General features: G+C 40.6%; 1 protein-coding gene across 1 annotated transcript in view; it reads right to left on the bottom strand.

Moving 5' to 3' along the window:
• LOC117523542 (serine protease HTRA1A-like) overlaps positions 1–22,194 on the bottom strand; it is a 98,504-nt gene that overhangs the window by 67,037 nt on the left and 9,273 nt on the right. The window contains exons 2-3 of the mRNA XM_034185107.1: positions 4,127–4,235; positions 2,470–2,674 (exon numbers count right to left, since the gene is read on the bottom strand). Of these exons, the coding sequence (XP_034040998.1) occupies positions 2,470–2,674; positions 4,127–4,235 (314 nt within the window). The remainder of the gene's footprint in view (positions 1–2,469; positions 2,675–4,126; positions 4,236–22,194) is intronic.

Genomic DNA, 22,194 nt, shown 5'->3' on the forward strand with positions numbered 1-22,194 from the left:
GATCATTTATTCAGTTCAGGCAGCACTCAGCTGCAAACAGCAGCATTCATTTGGAACCGCTTTGACTCATTTGGTAGCTTTTGGATTTCAGCCACACACATCTGACTGATTATCATCCAGTGTGATCCCTGCGGTCAAATACACAGAGACAGGAGGAAAGTACGGTGGTCGCTGAAGGCCACAGCATTTCCACATCAAGACAACACAAGTAATACAGAATCAAATACAAAACCCAGCAGCATCAATTTACAGGTAGCCGAGATATATACACAATATCCCCCTCAGGCAAATACTGCTTTGGTACCAGTGCCTGCTATATTCTGACAACATTTCAAGGTACGTGATAGTTTATTTCAGAACTCAGACATGAACTCATGAAACTGGCAGTGGTTTGTTAATCAAGGGTCATAACTCTGCCAAAATGTTGCAGTCTTGTACAATATTACAATATGTGCATTATTTATCCAATAACAGGGACTTTTACCAAGTTTCACAAAATTCCTCCTAAACGTGTGAGAGGAGTTGATTTCGGAATGTAGGCACCCACTCAAGAAACTGACAGTCTAGATTTGATTATCAAGGGCCATGACTCTGGTAAAATGGGCCCAACCCTAACGATATGACAACATTACCTATAACAAGGAGTTGCACTACGTTTCATGAAATTCCTCCTAAAAATGTGAGTTGATTTCAGAACACTTATACCCTGTGAGTGAGTGAGTGAGTCAGACAGAATCCCCTTTTGTTCCTTCAGCCAGCGGGGAATAAAAAGTCTTGCACACTAAGAAATCACTTGCAAGCACAGACAACAAACAATGTAAAACACATGCAAAAATGTAGTTTGCCAGCAAGTCTGCTGCAAATTCACAATGCACGCCAATAAAGAATACCACACAACAGCCAACTACAAACAAGGTTTTTACTAATGGACCATTCACTGCATTGTGGTGCTCTATAATTTCGGGTACGGCACATAATTGGTTTGCAGAACTGACTCAGTTTATTTTTTATTTTATTTTCTGATTACTCTTAAAGGGGAGCTTAACATTTTTTGTACCTGCGCTCTATTTTTTTAAAAGATGTTTTGGAGTTAAAACCCTTCACTCGAGATAATAATGAATGTAATCATGCAGTAGGTGAGGATGCTCCCTAGTTGTCTCCCTAAGGAGGTTTTCCAGGCACGTCCAACAGGGAGGAGGCCCAGGGGAAGACCAAGGACACACTGGAGATATTATATTTCCCAGCTTTGGGACCTTGGGACCCTCCTAGAAGAGTTACAGGACTTGGCCGAGAATAGGGAAACAAGCAGCCGAAACAAGATGAAGAATTTGGCTATTTTTGTTGTCGTTTTATTAGGCACACTAGATGGCAATGTCGATTCAAAAAAGAACACAAAGCACAATGCACATCAGTTTCTTTGGAAGCCTTTTTTTTTTTTTTTTTTTTTTTCTTTTTTTTTAATACTGCCATCTAGTGGGCTCATTAAAAAAAACCAAATGATTCATGGAGCCTCATTTTTCCATCATGACCTAAATACGTATACATCCATTTGCTCACATCTAATTTATCTTATGAAAAGCCATTTCTAACAGGACTTTGAATTAGAAACTAGTGTTGGCGGAGGTTTGTGTTCTACAAGTGTGATGTTCGTCTCAATTTGCAAAACTTTTGTTCTATTGATGCAGGTGCCCCCCCCTCCCCAACGCCTATTTACAAGTGTTTTCTGCCTTTGCTGTCATTGTCTTAATTTCAAAATGTTGTGGCCTCTCTTGGCCACCGTAGCACTGGACACTACAACAATAACCACCAGTAGGTATTGCAAAGCCGAACATACACCCATCTCTGATAAGTAATCGTCTAAACTAAAGTGTTACTCCTGAGCAGAGTTGTGTAATATCGGCAGTAATTTTTGCTGCTTGTTGTGTTTGTGACTCCAAACAGAAAATCTGCCAAAAGTCTTTAAGGACACATTTGTCTCCACCCGCCTTCTCACTTCACTGAATCATCTCCTCTTAGTGTCAGACTTCAAATTATACATTTTCCCACCATTTAATGACATAATTGTACAAAAGAGTACTGACTGTTTTTATTTTAAGATCACCTCTTTGATAGCTAAGAACAGGCAGCATCTTGGAAGATTTTGTTGTTTCAGCAATTTCCACTTGTACATTTGTCTACATTTACTGTTCTCACTCTGAAGGCTGTGCACGTGTAAATATGGTTGTTTGTTTTTGGTTCATCAATACTGTTTTGATTCCACTTTAGTTTTTTTTTATATTGGATTGTGTAATTTGAATTTATGGGTAATTTACTACAAAATCTGTCTCACACAAGAAAAATTACATTTCTGAATAAATTTGATAAAGCGCAGTCTCCTACAACAAGAATGTTGAGCACCAAACTGAAAAACAAATAAAATTTCTCCACAAATAATGCTCATGTGAGTGAAAACAGAGTAAAATGTTTCACCGGTGCATCTATCTTGAGGAGTGCGATGTCTGACTTCTCATCCACATCTTTGATTTTTGCATCATAGGTGGCGCCGTTCTTAAGCTCCACCTTCACGCGGTGTTTGTTGGCCACCACATGGGCATTGGTCACAATCTGACCATCTTCTGACACCACAAAGCCAGAACCAGTGGCCACCGCAACCTCACGCTTGGAATAGGTCATCCTGTAGTGGGGAGGAGACGAGAGAATAAGTGACTAACAAAAAACAAAACAAAAACAAAAGCAAACAAACACCAAAAGCATCAGTGGCATCACTGTAAATCACCCTGACCACTATATGACAGGCGGAAAGTGCTCAGTGTATTTACTGTGCAAGGAGGAGACTCATGAGGGAAGCCACCAGACACCTAAGAACTCTGAAAGACTTCTAGAGGTCTGTGGCTGTGACTGGAGAAACTATGCAAACTGCAATGTTTTGGTTGCATAACCAGTTACACAGCTTCATGGCGGCGTGGTGCAGAGAAAGGCTGGGGAAATTTCAGCTCTCGCTTGCTCGAATGCACACGGGCGATATGAGCCTAGATTTGGTGTGTGTTTGTGTCTAAGTGAGATATCTAGATGTGCTGTAGTACTCCACACCACCACTGACTGGACTAATTATTCCAGATGACAGGATCCCTTGAATGAAAGATTGATTTCATCAGCCTCACTTGCTATGTACGTCTTAAACATTAGCAAAATACGAGATCTTTAGAGAAATTAAAGTTCTCAAACTTTGAGTGATGTGGTTAAGCACATAGGTGGACTCTAAAGCCCCCGTCACACATAGCAAGAATGTGCAGGAACCAGACCGACACTGCAAATATGATCACAATCCGGACGCAGTTGGGAGGGAAAGAGGTGTGGTCAGCTGTGCCAGAATGCATCCGGACTGCCTCGTGTACAACTGCAGGACGCCGCCCAAACATATTTCAGTGATCACCTGCTGTTGTACAGTCCGGTAAAAAAAAACCTTTAGGTGTTTGATCAGTATATACTTGCATTGCTAGATGTTATTTGTCTGGCTGGACTCCGTAACTGCTGCTGAACTGTGCTGGCAGTGCGCCAATGTCCCACATGTGCGCAACATTCTTCAGACACAGTCAGTGGACTTTTTCTTCTCTCTTTTTTAAACTCTTTTTGTTTTGTGGCCATTTTACTTGATACGCATTTTAACACAACTGTAGTTGGATTATCGGTGCTGGACGGCGCTTCACATTCAGAGGTGGAGTAGGCATTTGTCAGTTGATCGACGTTGCCAGCACACAGCGCTCGATCTCAGAGCTCAATCAACCGTGATCAGATTGTTTCAGATGCTGTTTTTATGCCATCAGAATATGTAGACTGCGATCAGATGACACACAAACTGCATATAGACCGACATCAGACATGTGTTACATCTCGATGGTGCCAAGAGTGTTTTGAACATGTGCAACACACTCGGGACAGCTGAGCCAATGGGACCAAGTATGTAGATGTTCAAAGACTGCCGTCCGTAGGTCTTCAGACCGCAAGTCAATATTTCCCAAATGTGGCCGGATGTGTCATTCTGACGCCATTCGGCCTCAATCGGCGTATGTGTGATGGGGGTATAAATGTTTGTGTGTGTGTGTGTATCCCTCCCCACGTCTCTTACTTGCGGTAAAGTTCAATGTGAACCACAGATGGAGCGATTCTCTCCACCACGTCGGCGATGAAGTTGAATTTGTGTCTCAGGCTGTCTGGGTTGTCCTGCACTGGAAACACTGAGAACAAACACAAAACGCTCTGAAAGGCTGTGTGAAGTCAGAGCAGTGTGAGAATAGAAAAGCAGCAGACAACAGGAAAAGAAAGTATGACTGTCCATCTGTGGCGAGGACAGTCCTGGACATGTTTGGCAAGCAACACTTACAAACCAACACTTCTAGACCGTTAACCATGACGACACACCCCACAAATAAACCCATAACCTCTCTGCTTACTTAACCTAACTACACGGTAAAGACAGATTAAAACTTTAATCTGTGAAGAACTTGTCCAACCCTCTAAACAGTTTTGGGCAAGTCAGGAAATGTGGAATGGATTCACCTGGTGATTATATCCAACCCACAGGACTGTTTTAAAACCAATGTTTGAATGTCATCTCCCAAGGATTTTCCATCGTCATTTTGCCACGTATTGTGTTCTGTTTTCAGTCTATGTTTTCCTCAAAACTGAAAAACAGAAATCTTTTGAAAGTCACCTGAAAGCAGTGAGATATCACTGATTACAGTAACGATTTAGAGATGTTCCAGTTGATCTCCATTTAATCTAACATAAGCATGAAGTGAGCAGCATCCTGGCAGAAGAAAAGCCTTGAAATTACAGTGTGAAGTCCTCAAAACATCTGCTATTCTGCAAAAGAAAAGAAAAAACTATGAAAAAGAATCAAAGAAGATGAACGTTTCTTTCTTGGTGTATGCAAACTACTGAAAATATACAATACTGAATTAAAAACAGAAATAAATCTACGCACTTTAATAATTTTTTAAATAATTTTATTTTAAAATAAGGCATCTCATTCACTCAGCACATAATTACCATAGAGCCTAATTAGCACAGAACAAAGCTAGCATAGTGCACTAGCTAATGGGGTACATAGCTCATGCTGGACTACACATTATTTAAAGCTGTGGGCTTGAGACCAAAGGATCCTCAGTTCAAATCCCCCTCAGACTGGAAAAAAATGACTGAGTGCCCTTGGGCAAGGTCTTTAATCTTTAATATACTTTTCTGTAAGATAACTGTTAGCTTTCATTACTTAAACTAGCCCAATTTAGTGTTCATCTACAGGCACAATCTAATTCAAAACCACTTACAAGGGGCGACTGAGAAGTTTTGAGCTTGACCCAGAAAAAGTAGGGTTTGTCTTTCCATCTTGTGCATTTTGAGAAGACATTTCTCAACATTGCACCCAGTGAGTCAAAACATGTTCGAGAAATGTTGGTTTCTCAGAAGGCAAAAGATGGGGAACCACGCCTTACTTTCTCTTGGTCAGGCTCAAAACCTCTCAATCATCCCTCGTACATTAACCTACTACAGTATTCTTTGGCTTGATGCTTTGCAGTGGACCACAGACGTATTGAGCCACTGCAAAGACTGTGAAACAGGCAGATGAAAGGTTCAACTAAGGTTCAGTAGTGGTAACTACAGCCTACTTTAGGATTGTCTGAAATTCCAAACATTCAGTGCACGTCAATGCCACTGCTTTGAAAACTACACTTCGGGGGCACTGCGGTCCACTTGACAGATTGTGATGGAGGGTCCCTAAAGTATTGTTGATATTTCAACCTTACATCAAGTCATAAGCCTGATGAATGTTCCCTAACTTTCTCACCACAGTGAGAGAAAAGGCCAAAAAGTAATGGAAACGTTTTCCTCCATGCAAGCTTGATGAGCGTGGACTGTGGTCAGCCCTGATCTGATTAGTCAGAGCAGGTCCAGAGTCGAGAACTGGTGTTTCTGGAGGCTGTGTGCAGCGCCATCTCTTCCACTTCGCAATGTTATGATGAGCTCCGTGTGCAGAACATACGCGTATTGTGTGGAACAGCTCAACAAAGACCCACTGATCACGAAGCTAAAAGTCACAAATCACACGCTGTGCACTGTTCAGAGACTTCATATTTTTATGTTATTCATGTATGTTTTGTCTGAACTGAAAGCTAAAGTTTGCATTTAGAGACCAGAGCTGACTTAAGAGTAAAACTAAAATTCAGTTTTCACTTTACATGTGCAAATTATTCCTTCATATTTATTCAAAACAGAATCCAGTGCAAAACCCCGTTTTTAGCCTTGGAGTGCTGGCAGACTGGCTGTAAAAATATATAATTATTCACCATTCCCGCAAAAGCTTTCAAAAATAAACATCAGTAATGTCCAAAGAGACATCAACATATTGTTGCCTGCCTCTAACAGAAACAGAGAGAAAGGTTTTAAGTTTTATATGTCGACAACTGTGAGTAGCATAACCTAGCTAGCCTGAAGCTAGCTGACTGAATCACATTTGAGGCTTGCTCCAAAAGCAGGTCAATCTCCACAGAACCCCATGTCAGAATGCTCAAGTTTACAGGAAAAACTAGAGCACCGCACTCGTACAGCGCAAACCTCCGCCAACACTAGTTTCCAATTCCACAAATTTTTTACCTTGGAAAAGATTTTCAAGTGCTATTAGAAGTGGCTTTTCATAAGATAAAATATAATCAGGGAATTACCTTGTTGTGTCTGATGATTTGCGAGTGTTCATGCTGGTTATATGGTCGCAAATTGAGCTTTACTGGTGATGTGCTAGTTTAACAGATATTTGCGACCGTATAACAGCATGAACGACTGCAAGTCATCAGACACAAGGGGTTACTAACATTTTAATCTAATTCCATTGTTTGCAAGGTATAATTTTCTGCAGGTAATTCGGTCGGCGAGGCTTACCGTGAGGCAGCGTCGCTCCAACAGCGGTCAAGGTGCGGAATAATCCATCAAATGTGAAAAGGTAATTCTGTATCAGAATCCACATCAATACTTTCATATGGTAGCTTAAATTCACCCATTTCGGTGGCGGCGTTGGTACATGATTTTCCTCTTTCTCTTGCTCTCAGCTAAAAGCACTAACAGCTGGTGTTCTGTTGAATTGTGCGTCTCGTCACATAAATCGACAGTTCTGCGTTCTGACAATATTGTGCATGTGCAGTTGCGCGGAGGACAGGAACGACATCTCGTCAGAACACCGGTCAGGGTGCGGCATAATACTTCCAAATGTGAAACGGTCAAATATTTTGCCATTGTTTCCCCAATATTATACGGCCTGAAATCTCACATGATTAACCAATCAGATTTGCAGAAAAAATGTAATTGGATTAGAATACAAAAGATAGATCAAAAGGGCTTTTCAATGTTAAAATCAAATACCCGCTAAATACGCAATGCGGATCAGATGCGGATCAAATTTAGCCTATTCATTCAGAGAGCCAGTTTGCACCTCAGTGTCACAAATGAGAGTGATTGAGGCATTTTTGACTGAGATATTATGTAAAATGTGCACCAAAAGGGCTTTTCAATATTAAATTCAAATTTCCACAAAAATCAACAATCTTGGATTTGGAATCTCTGGATCAAACTTTGTCAGGTGATAGTGAGTGCCAGTCTGCACCTCACTTTCAAATATGAGAGTGATTGGGGCATGTTTGATTAAGATATAATGCAAAATATACATTAAATTGGGTTTTCAATGTTAAATTTAATGGCCACAAAATCTCTCATTAGATCTGGATCAAAGTTTGTCAGTTGATAAAGGATACCATCCAACATAATGCTCTCAAATATGAAAGAAATTTAAACTTTTTTGAGAGTTATGAATTTTTTAAAAATTGTTGAATTTTGAAATCAAAATCAAATCAATTGTATTTATATAGCGCCAAATCACAACAAAACAGTCGCCCCAAGGCACTTTATATTGTAAGGCAAAAGCCATACAATAATTACAGAAAAACCACAACGTCAAAACGACTCCCTATGAGCAAGCACTTGGCGACAGTGGGAAGGAAAAACTCCCTTTTAACAGGAAGAAACCTCCAGCAGAACCAGGCTCAGGGAGGGGCAGTCTTCTGCTGGGACTGGTTGGGGCTGAGGGGAGAGAATCAGGAAAAAGACATGCTGTGGAAGAGAGCAGAGATCAATCACCAATGATTAAAAGAAGAGTGGTGCATACAGAGCAAAAAGAGGTGAATAAAAAGAAACACTGGGTGCATCATGGGAAACCCCCCAGCAGTCTAAGTCTATAGCAGCATAACTAAGGGATGGTTCAGGATCACCTGATCCAGCCCTAACTATAAGCTTTTCCAAAAAGGAAAGTTTTAAGCCTAATCTTAAAAGTAGAGAGGGTGTCTGTCTCCCTGATCCGAATTGGGAGCTGGTTCCACAGGAGAGGAGCCTGAAAGCTGAAGGCTCTGCCTCCCATTCTACTCTTAAAAACCCTAGGAACTACAAGTAAGCCTGCAGTCTGAGAGCGAAGCGCTCTATTGGGGTGATATGGTACTATGAGGTCCCTAAGATAAGATGGGACCTGATTATTCAAAACCTTATATGTAAGAAGAAGAATTTTAAATTCTATTCTGGAATTAAAAGGGAGCCAATGAAGAGAAGCCAATATGGGTGAAATATGCTCTCTCCTTCTAGTCCCCGTCAGTACTCTAGCTGCAGCATTTTGAATTAACTGAAGGCTTTTCAGGGAACTTTTAGGACAACCTGATAATAATGAATTACAATAGTCCAGCCTAGAAGAAATAAATGCATGAATTAGCTTTTCAGCATCACTCTGAGACAAGACCTTTCTAATTTTAGAGATATTGCGCAAACACAAAAAAGCAGTCCTACATATTTGCTTAATATGAGCATTGAAGGACATATCCTGATCAAAAATGACTCCAAGATTTCTCACAGTATCACTGGAGGTCAGGGTAATGCCATCCAGAGTAAGGATCTGGTTAGACACCATGTTTCTAAGATTTGTGGGGCCAAGTACAATAACTTCAGTTTTAAATGAATTTAAAAGCAGGAAATTAGAGGTCATCCATGTCTTTATGTCTGTAAGACAATCCTGCAGTTTAACTAATTGGTGTGTGTCCTCTGGCTTCATGGATAGATAAAGCTGGGTATCATCTGCGTAACAATGAAAATTTAAGCAATGCTTTCTAATAATACTGCCTAAGGGAAGCATGTATGAGGTCTATTAGAAAAGTATCCGACCTTATTATTTTTTTCAAAAACCATATGGATTTGAATCACATGTGATTACATCAGACATGCTTGAACCCTCGTGGGCATGCGAGAGTTTTTTCACGCCTGTCGGTTACATCATTCGCCTGTGGGCAGTCTTTGAGTGAGGAGTCGCCCACCCTCTCGTCGTTTTTTTCATTGTTTAGGAATGGCTCAGAGACTGCTGCTTTGTTTGATCAAACCTTTTTCAAAACTGTAAGGCACAACTGAGTGGACACCATTCGATAAATTCAGCTGGTTTTCGGTAAAAATTTTAACGGCTGATGAGAGATTTTGGTCTGGTAGAGTCGCCGTAAGGACGGCCCACGGCACCTGATGGCGAACTGCGCTTCGAGGCGGCAGCGTCTCACCGTTTCAAGTTCAAAACTTCCACATTTCAGGCTCTGTTGATCCAGGAAGTCGTCAGAGAACTTTCAGAAGAAGTCGGCATGAGGAGTTTATTCAGACATTCCACTGTTAATGGACATTTTGTAATGAAAGAACGTGCGGGCAGAGTCGCATGTCGAGCCGGACCCGACCGCGGGGGATCGCGACAGGAAAAACACCTCCGTTGGAAACCTTAACGGGTAAGTTGGAACATGCCCAGCTGTTAAACAATTTCTCAGTTACTCACTTGTTGAAAGCCATCAAAAGCCGCCTGAATTTTACAAATGGTTTTCAACACGGAGGTGTTTTTCCTGTCGCGGCGCACACAGATTTGGCGAGTCGTCACGGAAACAACTTGGCGAATTTGCTCGCACGTCTTTCATTGCAATATGTCCTTAAACAACGGAATGTCCGCATAAAGTCCTCATGCCGGCTTCTTCTGAATCTTCTTCTGTTCTCTCACGACGTCCTGGGTGAATTAAGCCTTAAATTAGACAAACACCCCATAATCTCTCATCAGCCGTTAAACTTTTCACCGAAAACCATCTTAATTTCTCGAATAGTGTCCACTCGGATATTCCTCACAGGTCCAGAAAAAATTCTGATAAAGCAACGCGCGCCGTCTCGAGCAGCGTGTGAAACAAAGGAATTCAGCCGAGAGGGCGGGACCACATCTCACTCAAGGCCTGCCCAAAGGGAAATGACGTCACCGACACGCGTGAAAAAACTCACGCATGCGCATGAGGGTTCAAGCATGATTGGTGTAATCGCACGTCATTCAAATCCATATAGTTAAAAAAAAAAGGGTCAGTTTATTATCTAATAGACCACGTATAAAGTGAATAAAATCGGTCCTAGCACAGAACCTTGTGGAACTCCATAATTAACCTTAGTCTGTGAAGAAGACTCCCCATTTACATGAACAAACTGTAATCTATTAGATAAATATGATTCAAACCACTGCAGCGCAGTGCCTTTAATACCTATGGCATGCTCTAATCTCTAATAAAATTTTATGGTCAACAGTATCAAAAGCTGCACTGAGGTCTAACAGGACAAGCACAGAGATGAGTCCACTGTCTGAGGCCATAAGAAGATCATTTGTAACCTTCACTAATGCTGTTTCTGTACTATGATGAATTCTGAAACCTGACTGAAACTCTTCAAATAGACCATTCCTCTGCAGATCAGTTAGCTGTTTTACAACTACCCTTTCAAGAATTTCTGAGAGAAAAGGAAGGTTGGAGATTGGCCTATAATTAGCTAAGATAGCTGGCTCAAGTGATGGCTTTTTAAGTAATGGTTTAATTACTGCCACCTTAAAAGCCTGTGGTACATAGCCAACTAATAAAGATAGATTGATCATATTTAAGATTGAAGCATTAATTAACGGTAGGGCTTCCTTGAGCAGCCTGGTAGGAATGGGGTCTAATAGATATGTTGATGGTTTGGAGGAAGTGACTAATGAAAATAACAGACAGAACAATCGGAGAGAAAGAGTCTAACCAAATACCAGCATTACTGAAAGCAGTCAAACATAAAGATATGTCTTTGGGATGGTTATGAATAATTTTTTCTCTAATAGTTAAAATTTTATTTGCAAAGAAAGTCATGAAGTCATTACTAGTTAAAGTTAAAGGAATACTCAGCTCAATAGAGCTCTGACTCTTTGTCAGCCTGGCTACAGTGCTGAAAAGAAACCTGGGGTTGTTCTTATTTTCTTCAATTAGTGATGAATAGTAAGATGTCCTAGCTTTACGGAGGGCTTTTTTTTATAGAGCAACAGACTCTTTTTCCAGGCTAAATGAAGATCTTCTAAATTAGTGAGACACCATTTCATCTCCAGCTTATGGGTTATCTGCTTTAAGCTGCGAGTTTGTGGGTTATATCACGGAGTCAAGCATTTCTGATTTAAGGCTCTCTTTTTCAGAGGAGCTACAGCATCCAAAGTTGTGCTCAATGAGGATGTAAAGCTATTGACAAGATAATCTATCTCACTCACAGAGTTTAGGTAGCTACTCTGCACTGTGTTGGTATATGGCATTGAAGAACATAAAGAAGGAATCATATCCTTAAACCTAGTTACAGCGCTTTCTGAAAGACTTCTAGTGTAATGAAACTTATTCCCTACTGCTGGGTAGTCCATTAAAGTAAATGTGAATGTTATTAAGAAATGATTAGACAGAAGGGGTTTTCAGGGAATACTGTTAAGTCTTCAATTTCTATGCCATATGTCAGAACAAGATCTAAAGTGTGGCTAAGGTGGTGGGTGGGCTCACTTACATTTTGAGTGAAGCCAAATGAGTCTAATAATAGATTAAATGCAGTGTTGAGACTGTCATTCTCAGCATCTATGTGGATGTTAAAATCACCCACTATAATTATCTTATCTGAGCTAAGCACTAAGTCAGACAAAAGGTCTGAAAAATCACAAAGAAACTCACAGTAACGACCAGGTTGACGATAGATAATAACAAATAAAACTGGTTTTTGAGACTTCCAATTTGGATGGACAAGCCTAAGAGTCAAGCTTTCAAATGAATTAAAGCTCTGTCTGGGTCTCTGATTAATTAATAAGCTGGAGTGGAAGACTGCTGCTAATCCTCCCCCTCAGCCCGTGCTATGAGCATTCTGACAGTGTGACTCGGGGGTGTTGACTCATTTAAACTAACATATTCATCCTGCTGTAACCAGGTTTCTGTAAGGCAGAATAAATCAATATGTTGATCAATTATTATATCATTTACTATCAGGGACTTAGAAGAGAGAGACCTAATGTTTAATAGACCACATTTAACTGTTTTAGTTTGTGGTGCAGTTGAAGGTGCTATATTATTTTTCTTTTTGAATTTTTATGCTTAAATAGATTTTCACTGGTTGTTGGTGGTCTGGGAGCAGGCACCGTCTCCACAGGGATGGGGTATTGGGGGGATGGCAGGGGACTCTGCTTCCTGGTCCCAACCCTGGGTAGTCACAAGTTAATGGTTTAACAAAATTAGTCACATTTCTGGAGATGAGAGCTGCTCCATCCAAAGTGGGATGGATGCCGTCTCTCCTAACAAGACCAGGTTTTCCCCAGAAGCTTTGCCAATTATCTATGAAGCCCACCTCATTTTTTAGACACCACTCAGACAGACAGCAATTCAAGGAGAACATGCGGCTAAACATGTCACTCCTGGTCCGATTGGGGAGGGGCCCAGAGAAAACTACAGAGTCCGACATTGTTTTTGCAAAGTTACACACCGATTCAATATTAATTTTAGTTACCTCCGATTGGTGTAACCGGGTGTCATTACTGCCAACATGAATTACAATCTTACCAAATTTATGCTTAGCCTTAGCCAGCAGTTTCAAATTTCCTTCAATGTCACCTGCTCTGGCCCTCGGAAGACATCTGACTATGGTTGCTGGTGTCGCTAACTTCACATTTCTCAAAACAGAGTTGCCAATAACCAGAGTTTGATCCTCGGCGGGTGTGTCGCCGAGTGGGGAAAAACGGTTAGAGATGTGAATGGGTTGGTGGTGTACAGGGGGCTTCTGTTTAGAACTATGCTTCTTCCTCACAGTCACCCAGCCGGCCTGCTTTCCCGGCTGCTCTGGATCTGCTGGGGGACAGCTAACGGCAGCTAAGCTACCTTGGTCCGCAACAACTACAGGGGCCTGGCTAGCTGTAGGATTTTCCAAGGTGCGGAGCCGAGTCTCCAATTCGCCCAGCCTGGCCTCCAAAGCTACGAACAAGCTACACTTATTACAAGTACCATTACTGCTAAAGTAGGCCAAGGAATAACTAAACATTTCACACCCAGCGCAGAAAAGTGCGGGAGAGACAGGAGAAGCCGCCATGCTAAACCGGCTAAGGGCTAATAGCTGCGCTAAGCTAGCGGATTCCTAAAACAAACAAAGTAAAGAATGTGAAAATAATTTAGAGGTGATTCAGCAGAGAGGGTGCTTTAGTTAAGGCACGTGAAGATTACACTGAAATAAATCGTTATCTAGTTATCTAGATCAATCTAACTATGCAGATTAAACAGCTAACAGAAACAGCAAAACACCGCTGTGCTCCAGAACAGGAAGTGATACAATACCGTAGTGAGAGCCAACCACCAGTAGAGTGCAGTAGTCTGCACATACAATCCACATACAATGTTTCTTGGCCACATTTTAAAAGATATGGATTTTTCCAGTTTTCCAAGATTTGATGAAGTTAGGCGGAGGTTATGTTTTCCCTCGTTTGTTTGTTTGTGCAAACAGCCTGTAACCCACAATTTTTCATATATCATTATGACATTTTTACAGAGGATTCATATCCTGATTCAATTTTCAAGGTCACAGGTCAAAGTCAGGAAAAATCTAACAGGACTTTGACCTTGAAAATCTATTCCATGGTAAAAACTTGTGGAATTGGGAACTAGTTGGTGAGGAACTAGTTGGTGGCACTCTGAGCGTGGTGCTCTAGTTTTCTCTGGCTTTGTGGAAAAATAGCAAGCAGTGCCGACTTTAATCTGTACATATTTTTGGGTCATGTGTATTCCCATTTCAGATGAACGGATGGGACCTTCCATGAAGCAGTCCTCAGACAAATGCACACTCCAAACAATCAATCCATTTTATAGCTCTCAAACATTTGGTGTAATGGTCACATTCTGGCTGTCAGCACCGTCATTTCAGCACTCACCCACAACGCCCCTATGAGGCATATTTCCACGCTGAATGTTTTTTCTTATTCATCTCTAAGGTCTAGTGTTTGTGCTTTCTAGCAGGAATGAAGCGAAGACTTCCTGAGGTGACCTCACATGTACTTCAGTGAGGAGTTGGAAGGCAGACTTCACACAGGAAATTTAAATTTGTGAAATTGTTCATTTATAGTGTTTTAAGTGTATTATTTTGGACTTAGTCCATTATGTACAATCTTATGCAAAGCAGTAAAAATCCACATCAGTTGCACTTGGATATATTTCCTGTCACAGTGTGAACTGTGCAAAATCAGCACTGGATTCTCCAAAAAAAAATATAAATAAATAAATAAATAAATAAATAAAATAACTATGCTTTAATATCACCAAGTTAAAAAGTTAATAAGTAAATAAATAAAAATATCTTAACTTTTTAATCCCCAATGGAAGCAACTTGTGGTTAATGAAAATCAAGATTTGTTTGTAGACTTTTATCTTTAATTTAAAGGGTTTATGAAGTTTCGGGTATTAAGCGTTTCGGAACTACAACCATTTATATAAAAACAAAAATGTGAACACATTGTTCCATCATTTGGCTAAAGGGCTGTGTTTATTTTCTTGGGTTTATGTCAGCTCTAGCTTTCAGAGTCCAAGGATCAGCTTGTAATGGCTCTGAAAGTAACAGAATTATATGATCCAGTAGCCTTTAAAAGAACTATTATTCTCATGCTTAAAAAAGAGAAAAAGTCTGTTGCTCTATAAAAAAGCTCTCCGTAAAGCTAGGACATCTTTCTACTCATCACTAATTGAAGAAAATAAGAACAACCCCAGGTTTCTTTTCAGCACTGTAGCCAGGCTGACAAAGTCAGAGCACTATTGAGCTGAGTATTCCATTAACTTTAACTAGTAATGACTTCATGACTTTCTTTGCTAACAAAATTTTAACTATTAGAGAAACAATTACTCATAACCATCCCAAAATTACTCATAACCATCCCAAAGACGTATCGTTATCTTTGGCTGCTTTCAGTGATACCAGGCTGCTCAAGGAAGCCCTACCATTATTTAATGCTTCGATCTTAAATATGATCAATCTATCTTTGTTAGTTGGCTATGTACCACAGGCTTTTAAGGTGGCAGTAATTAAACCATTACTTAAAAAGCCATCACTTGACCCAGCTATCTTAGCTAATTATAGGCCAATCTCCAACCTTCCTTTTCTCTCAAAAATTCTTGAAAGGGTAGTTGTAAAACAGCTAACTGATCATCTGCAGAGGAATGGTCTATTTCAAGAGTTTCAGTCAGGTTTTAGAATTCATCATAGTACAGAAACAGCATTAGTGAAGGTTACAAATGATCTTCTTATGGCCTCGGACATTGGACTCATCTCTGTGCTTGTTCTGTTAGACCTCAGTGCTGCTTTTGATACTGTTGACCATAAAATTTTATTACAGAGATTAGAGCATGCCATAGGTATTAAAGGCACTGCGCTGCGGTGGTTTGAATCATATTTGTCTAATAGATTACAATTTGTTCATGTAAATGGGGAATCTTCTTCACAGACTAAAGTTAATTATGGAGTTCCACAAGGTTCTGTGCTAGGACCAATTTTATTCACTTTATACATGCTTCCCTTAGGCAGTATTATTAGACGGTATTGCTTAAATTTTCATTGTTACGCAGATGATACCCAGCTTTATCTATCCATGAAGCCAGAGGACACACACCAATTAGCTAAACTGCAGGATTGTCTTACAGACATAAAGACATGGATGACCTCTAATTTCCTGCTTTTAAACTCAGATAAAACTGAAGTTATTGTACTTGGCCCCACAAATCTTAGAAACATGGTGTCTAACCAGATCCTTACTGTGGATGGCATTACCCTGACCTCTAGTAATACTGTGAGAAATCTTGGAGTCATTTTTGATCAGGATATGTCATTCAAAGCGCATATTAAACAAATATGTAGGACTGCTTTTTTGCATTTACGCAATATCTCTAAAATCAGAAAGGTCTTGTCTCAGAGTGATGCTGAAAAACTAATTCATGCATTTATTTCCTCTAGGCTGGACTATTGTAATTCATTATTATCAGGTTGTCCTAAAAGTTCCCTAAAAAGCCTTCAGTTAATTCAAAATGCTGCAGCTAGAGTACTGACGGGGACTAGAAGGAGAGAGCATATCTCACCCATATTGGCCTCTCTTCATTGGCTTCCTGTTAATTCTAGAATAAAATTTAAAATTCTTCTTCTTACTTATAAGGTTAATAAGGAATAATCAGGTCCCATCTTATCTTAGGGACCTCGTAGTACCATATCACCCCAATAGAGCGCTTCGCTCTCAGACTGCAGGCTTACTTGTAGTTCCTAGGGTTTGTAAGAGTAGAATGGGAGGCAGAGCCTTCAGCTTTCAGGCTCCTCTCCTGTGGAACCAGCTCCCAATTCAGATCAGGGAGACAGACACCCTCTCTACTTTTAAGATTAGGCTTAAAACTTTCCTTTTTGCTAAAGCTTATAGTTAGGGCTGGATCAGGTGACCCTGAACCATCCCTTAGTTATGCTGCTATAGACGTAGACTGCTGGGGGGTTCCCATGATGCACTGTTTCTTTCTCTGTTTGCTCTGTATGCACCACTCTGCATTTAATCATTAGTGATTGATCTCTGCTCCCCTCCACAGCATGTCTTTTTCCTGGTTCTCTCCCTCAGCCCCAACCAGTCCCAGCAGAAGACTGCCCCTCCCTGAGCCTGGTTCTGCTGGAGGTTTCTTCCTGTTAAAAGGGAGTTTTTCCTTCCCACTGTAGCCAAGTGCTTGCTCACAGGGGGTCGTTTTGACCGTTGGGGTTTTACATAATTATTGTATGGCCTTGCCTTACAATATAAAGCACCTTGGGGCAACTGTTTGTTGTGATTTGGCGCTATATAAAAAAATTGATTGATTGATTGATGCTTAACACACTATAATGTTCTGCATACTATGTGTATAATAGGAGGATGTAAAAAATGTGTTACTACTATCCTGGTCTCCCCTATTTGTCAATGAAAGCGATGCAGACAGTCAAAAAAAAAAAAAAAGCCCACATCATATTTCTGTGGAAAGTTAAAATAATTGCAGAAATTAATGAGATGAATGATGATATAATATTGGCAGTTAGGTGGACAGTGAATGGAAAATGGAGCTGAGACAGCAGACAGATGGTCCTCTGTCACTCGGGATGAGATCACTGTTTGTTATTGTCAGGGCTGGATGGAATACTAAAGAGCCGCAAGTGGTCAGCGTGTCAGTGGAAGAAGCTGCTGCAAAAATCATGAATCAGACCCAGAGATTTTGGAAATGGAGGAAAATGAATGAGAAGTACACTGATGCAACAAGAAAATATATAAAAAATAAAAAAGACGACATTTCACACGTACAGTGGGATCATTTGATAATGAATGAATGGTTCAGACCAGTGAGAGGGAGAAGAATGTGCATCATCAGCACGTATCAGAGGACAGTCTAAAAGAGAAACTAGCACAAGCAAACTGACCTGCATTGGGGTTTGAAGTGGATGAAAATAAAAAAAACATGTCACTTATTCTGCACGCTTGTTTCAGCAAGACTATATATGGACATCTCTTAAAAATGACTCATTTAAAAACAAGCACGACCCTGAAGTCATAGCAATGTATGACCAAATCCTTCTTGCCAAAACTAATAACATGCATAAGAAAAAGCTGACAAAAAAATGACATCACATCACATACAGAGTGCTGATGTGTTTTCTTAATGTGGAGCCACATTACAGGTTACTGAAAAGGTGCTCAAGGGGGATTCAGTCTGGCAGTTCAATCTCTCTAAATCCATGCACATTGCACCACTTCTTCCACACTAATAATAATTCTAATAAATAGATTTTTTTTTTTTTTTTTTTGAAAAAGTTCTAAAAGGGGGAACTCTATCACCACCAAAAGCAGAGGTCGTCTGAAGCAAAATGGGACTTGGTTTTCTCACAGTAACAGATATTTTCATTGCGGAAAATGAATGGCATTCGCGGCGTCTGTGGCACTTTCAGACATGGTTAGCCGTCTGGGAATAACTCAAGCGTTTAGGCTGCTTACATGATCGGTGAGGAAATGTGAGGATGCAGTCTGTCCCAGCGCTGTGCCTGCATGGCTTTAGAAGTGCAAGCAAACCTTTCCCCCCAAAATATGGGTTGCTAATTTTGTGTTTTCTTCTCCTGTCTGTCGTAAACTGTCTTCAACCCAGAAGGAATTGCAGCTTTGAGTGAGAGCCATAATTCTGTCATGACACTGAAGTGTGATTTATGAGTGACAACCGAAGCACAGATAGGAGTGTGACAAAAAGACAGAAGCACTGAACAGTTTCCAAAATGACAGCAGAATTAGCTAGGCATGCCACGAATATGATAAAAATCTTCCACTAAGGGAGGAAAAACTGTTCCAGTGGTTTACAGTCAGCTGTATTCAAAGACTGGATCATACAAATACACTGTCTGAAGCAGCTATCAAGCTAACCGCAATAGCTGCAAAGTTAGCTAGCTTGGCTATGAGCACGTAGCATATTCTGCTAATGTGTACTCATTCAGGAATCATTTGCCATTCAGTTAGTGAAATAAAATTAGAGTGAAAACAGAAACAGGGGGAGTAAGGTGAAAAGAAATGAACAATGTCCAAAATGGCAGTGGAATTAGCTAGGCATGTCAATAACGTGATAAAAATCTTCCTCTAAAGGAGTATCCAGTGGCTTCGCATTTCTAGATATCGCTACACCTCAAATGCACGATTTTGTCAGAGATCCACGAGGAAGTCGCCGGTTTGCTCTCAGAATTACTGTAATATTTGTGGTTCATTGTGTGGGAATCTGTAGTATGATCTTGATTCCAAGTGTCTTATCCTTCCTAGATGAGTTGTTGCACAGTGGAGCAACACAAAAATTACCTGTATGAACAGCTTTCCTTCTTTTCAGACCAGTTATTTTGAGTGAATCATTCAAAAAAACAGGCACCTTTTGCGCTCATCATTGCTCTCGTCTTTACCAGAAACTGTTGTGACAATTTTCGCCGACAAAATCTGAGGATATTGTGGGAAAATTGCAGTGTATTTCTGGAGCTGCAGACCCACTGGGTAAACTGTTCCAAAAACAGCTGTGTTAAAAAACTGGATGGTATAATAATGATTCCCTTCAAGTAAATGTGAAACAGAATGAAGCTAACTACATAGCCGAGTCAATACAATGGCTGCAAAGCCAGCTAGCTTGCCTATGAGCATGCAGTTTTTTGAGCTTGTGCTACTAAAGTGTGTTCATTCGGGAATGATTAGTTAGTGAAAACAAAAGAAACACAGACAGCAATGAAGACAGAAAAAAAACTGAACAATGTCTGAAATGACAGCGGAATTAGCTAGGCATGATGCTAATATTATATAATCCTACTCAAAGAAAGCAGAAATTGTTCCAAAATCAGCTGTATTAAAAGACTGGATGGTAGATATGCCTTTCCTTGTAGTAAATGTGAACATGCTGTCCAGTTCACCAACATATCTCAGTAATGGTGACCAATCCAGCTACCTTGGTTAGTTCCAATTTCACAACTACATGCTTCAAAGGTAGTAATTATCAGCCATTTATGTTGTGTAAGTGGTGCAACTAGGCTGTCTCATTTCAAAATCTGCTTTTGAAACAACCAGTGTGTTCAGCCTTCTTTCACTCTAAACAAAAGAATACAACAGGTCCATCATGGACCAAACAATCCCAATGGTTACACCCACTATCCTAGCTTGGCGTGTGTCGCTGTCAAGGTTGCCAGCTGACAATGGATAAGCGCCGAGGAAACTAATGACGCAATACCAAAATGCTCTGTGGGTTAGAAAGTCTCACGTCAGAACTGCTTGTTCCAATCTTCACTGAGTTTGAAGGGCCAAAGCCTGAAGAGTTTCATGAGACCCTTAAACCCTTGCAGACCCTGAATTGAGACACAGTCCATGAGTATGTAACTTGCCGAGTTTGTTTAGAACCGTATGTTTTAACAGTCAGAGGAAGAGTTCACGCCAACATGGAAAGTGGAGTGCAAGAACTCCCCAGGAGAATTGGATATTATTAGAAATAATAATTTACAGTGTTATTGGAATAGATTAGACTTTATTGTTGTTATACAAGTACAATGAAACTTAGACTGGCATCTCTCCCGTGTTCATAAAAAACAATAACATAATGAAATAAACAGATGAAAACATTCGTACCTGAGAGAGTGAGTATATAAATGTGCAATGACAGTCCTAAGAGTTACTGTCAGTGCAAGTTATTGTGGTGGGTGAGTAGTTGGGATGGGATGAGGGGGGTTGTTTGGGGGGGGGGGGGGGGGTGCAGTTCCTCAGTCTGCTTGTGCGTGATTGCATTATTCTGTCAAGTTTGCATGATGGCTGATGTTCAAATGGAGGGTGATAAATGTCTGAAATGATGTGTAGACATCTTCTAGGTGTGGGAGCTCTGACCCTACCACATGCTGTGCAGTCTTCACCACACGGCGTGGGTCCTTCCGCTCAGTAGCTGTGCAGCTTTCATGTGCTATGTGGACAACTCATGATTTCTGGCACCATTTTCGCTGGCGGTCTATGCGAAATTTGGCCGGCATGCGCTAATGTATCACAAGTGCCAATTCAGTGAAATCCCAACTGAAAAACATGTTAACTTGCCTGTTTTGTCACAATTTTGAGTCTCAAACTATTCCCCAACAATCGCAGCCCATTGAGAAACTGGTCTTACACCATCAAAATGTGGGAAAGCACATGACAGTAAATGCCTGTTTGTGTGTGGTTAAATAGCAACTACTCTCAGGATTATGGTGTATGGTGCTGTGAGGTGTGCTGGGAAAAAAGACAATGCCTCGTGTATGCAGTCCATTTTTGTGGTGACCATCACCAAAGTATTCTGTGAACATAGTACTTTCATAACAAGGTTGCCACCAAGTTAGTGAATTTAAATATCAAACAAGAAACACAAATGGAGGAAGTGAGACAGACAAAGACAGAAAGCGTGAATGTCCAAAACAGCAGCTAATTAGCTAGCTGTATCCTATGTCACTAATATGATAAAATCTTACCCTCATACAGTATACAGTGCATCTGGAAAGTATTTAGAGTGCTTCACTTTTTCCACATTTTGTTATGCAACAGCCTTATACCAAAATGGATGAAATTCATTTTTTCCCCCTTAAACTTCTACACACAATACCCCATAATGACAATGTGAAAAATGTTTTGAGATTTTTGCACATATATATATATGAAACTAAAGAAAATACATGTACATAAGTATTCACAGCCTTTGCCATGAAGCTCAGAATTGAGCGCAGGTGCATCCTGATTCCACTGATCATCCTTGAAATGTTTCTACTGTTTACTGGAGTCCACCTGGGGTAAATGCAGTTGATTGGACATGAATTGGAAAGACACACACCTGTCTAGATATAAAGTCCCACAGTTGGCAGTGCATGTCAGCACAAACCAAACGTGAAGCCAAAAGAATCGTCTGTAGACCTCCGATACAGGATTGTCTTGAGGCACAAATCTGGGGAAAGGCACAGAAACATTTCTGCTGCTGTGAAGGTCCCAATGAGCACAGTGGCCTCCATCATCTGTAAATGGAAGAAGTTTGGATCCATCATGACTCTTCCTAGAGCTGGTCACCCACCTAAACTGAGTGACTGGGGGAGAAAGGCCTTAGTCAGGGAGGTGACCAAGAACCTGAGTGTCACTCTATCACAGTGAAAGCATTCCTCTGTGGAGAGATGAGAACCTTCCAGAAGGACAACCATCTCTGCAGCAATCCACCAATCAGGCCTGTATGGTACAGTGGCCAGACGGAAGCCACTCCTTAGTAA

The sequence above is a fragment of the Thalassophryne amazonica genome, chromosome 13 (assembly GCF_902500255.1).
Source record: "Thalassophryne amazonica chromosome 13, fThaAma1.1, whole genome shotgun sequence".
Taxonomy (NCBI): Eukaryota; Metazoa; Chordata; class Actinopteri; order Batrachoidiformes; family Batrachoididae; genus Thalassophryne; species Thalassophryne amazonica.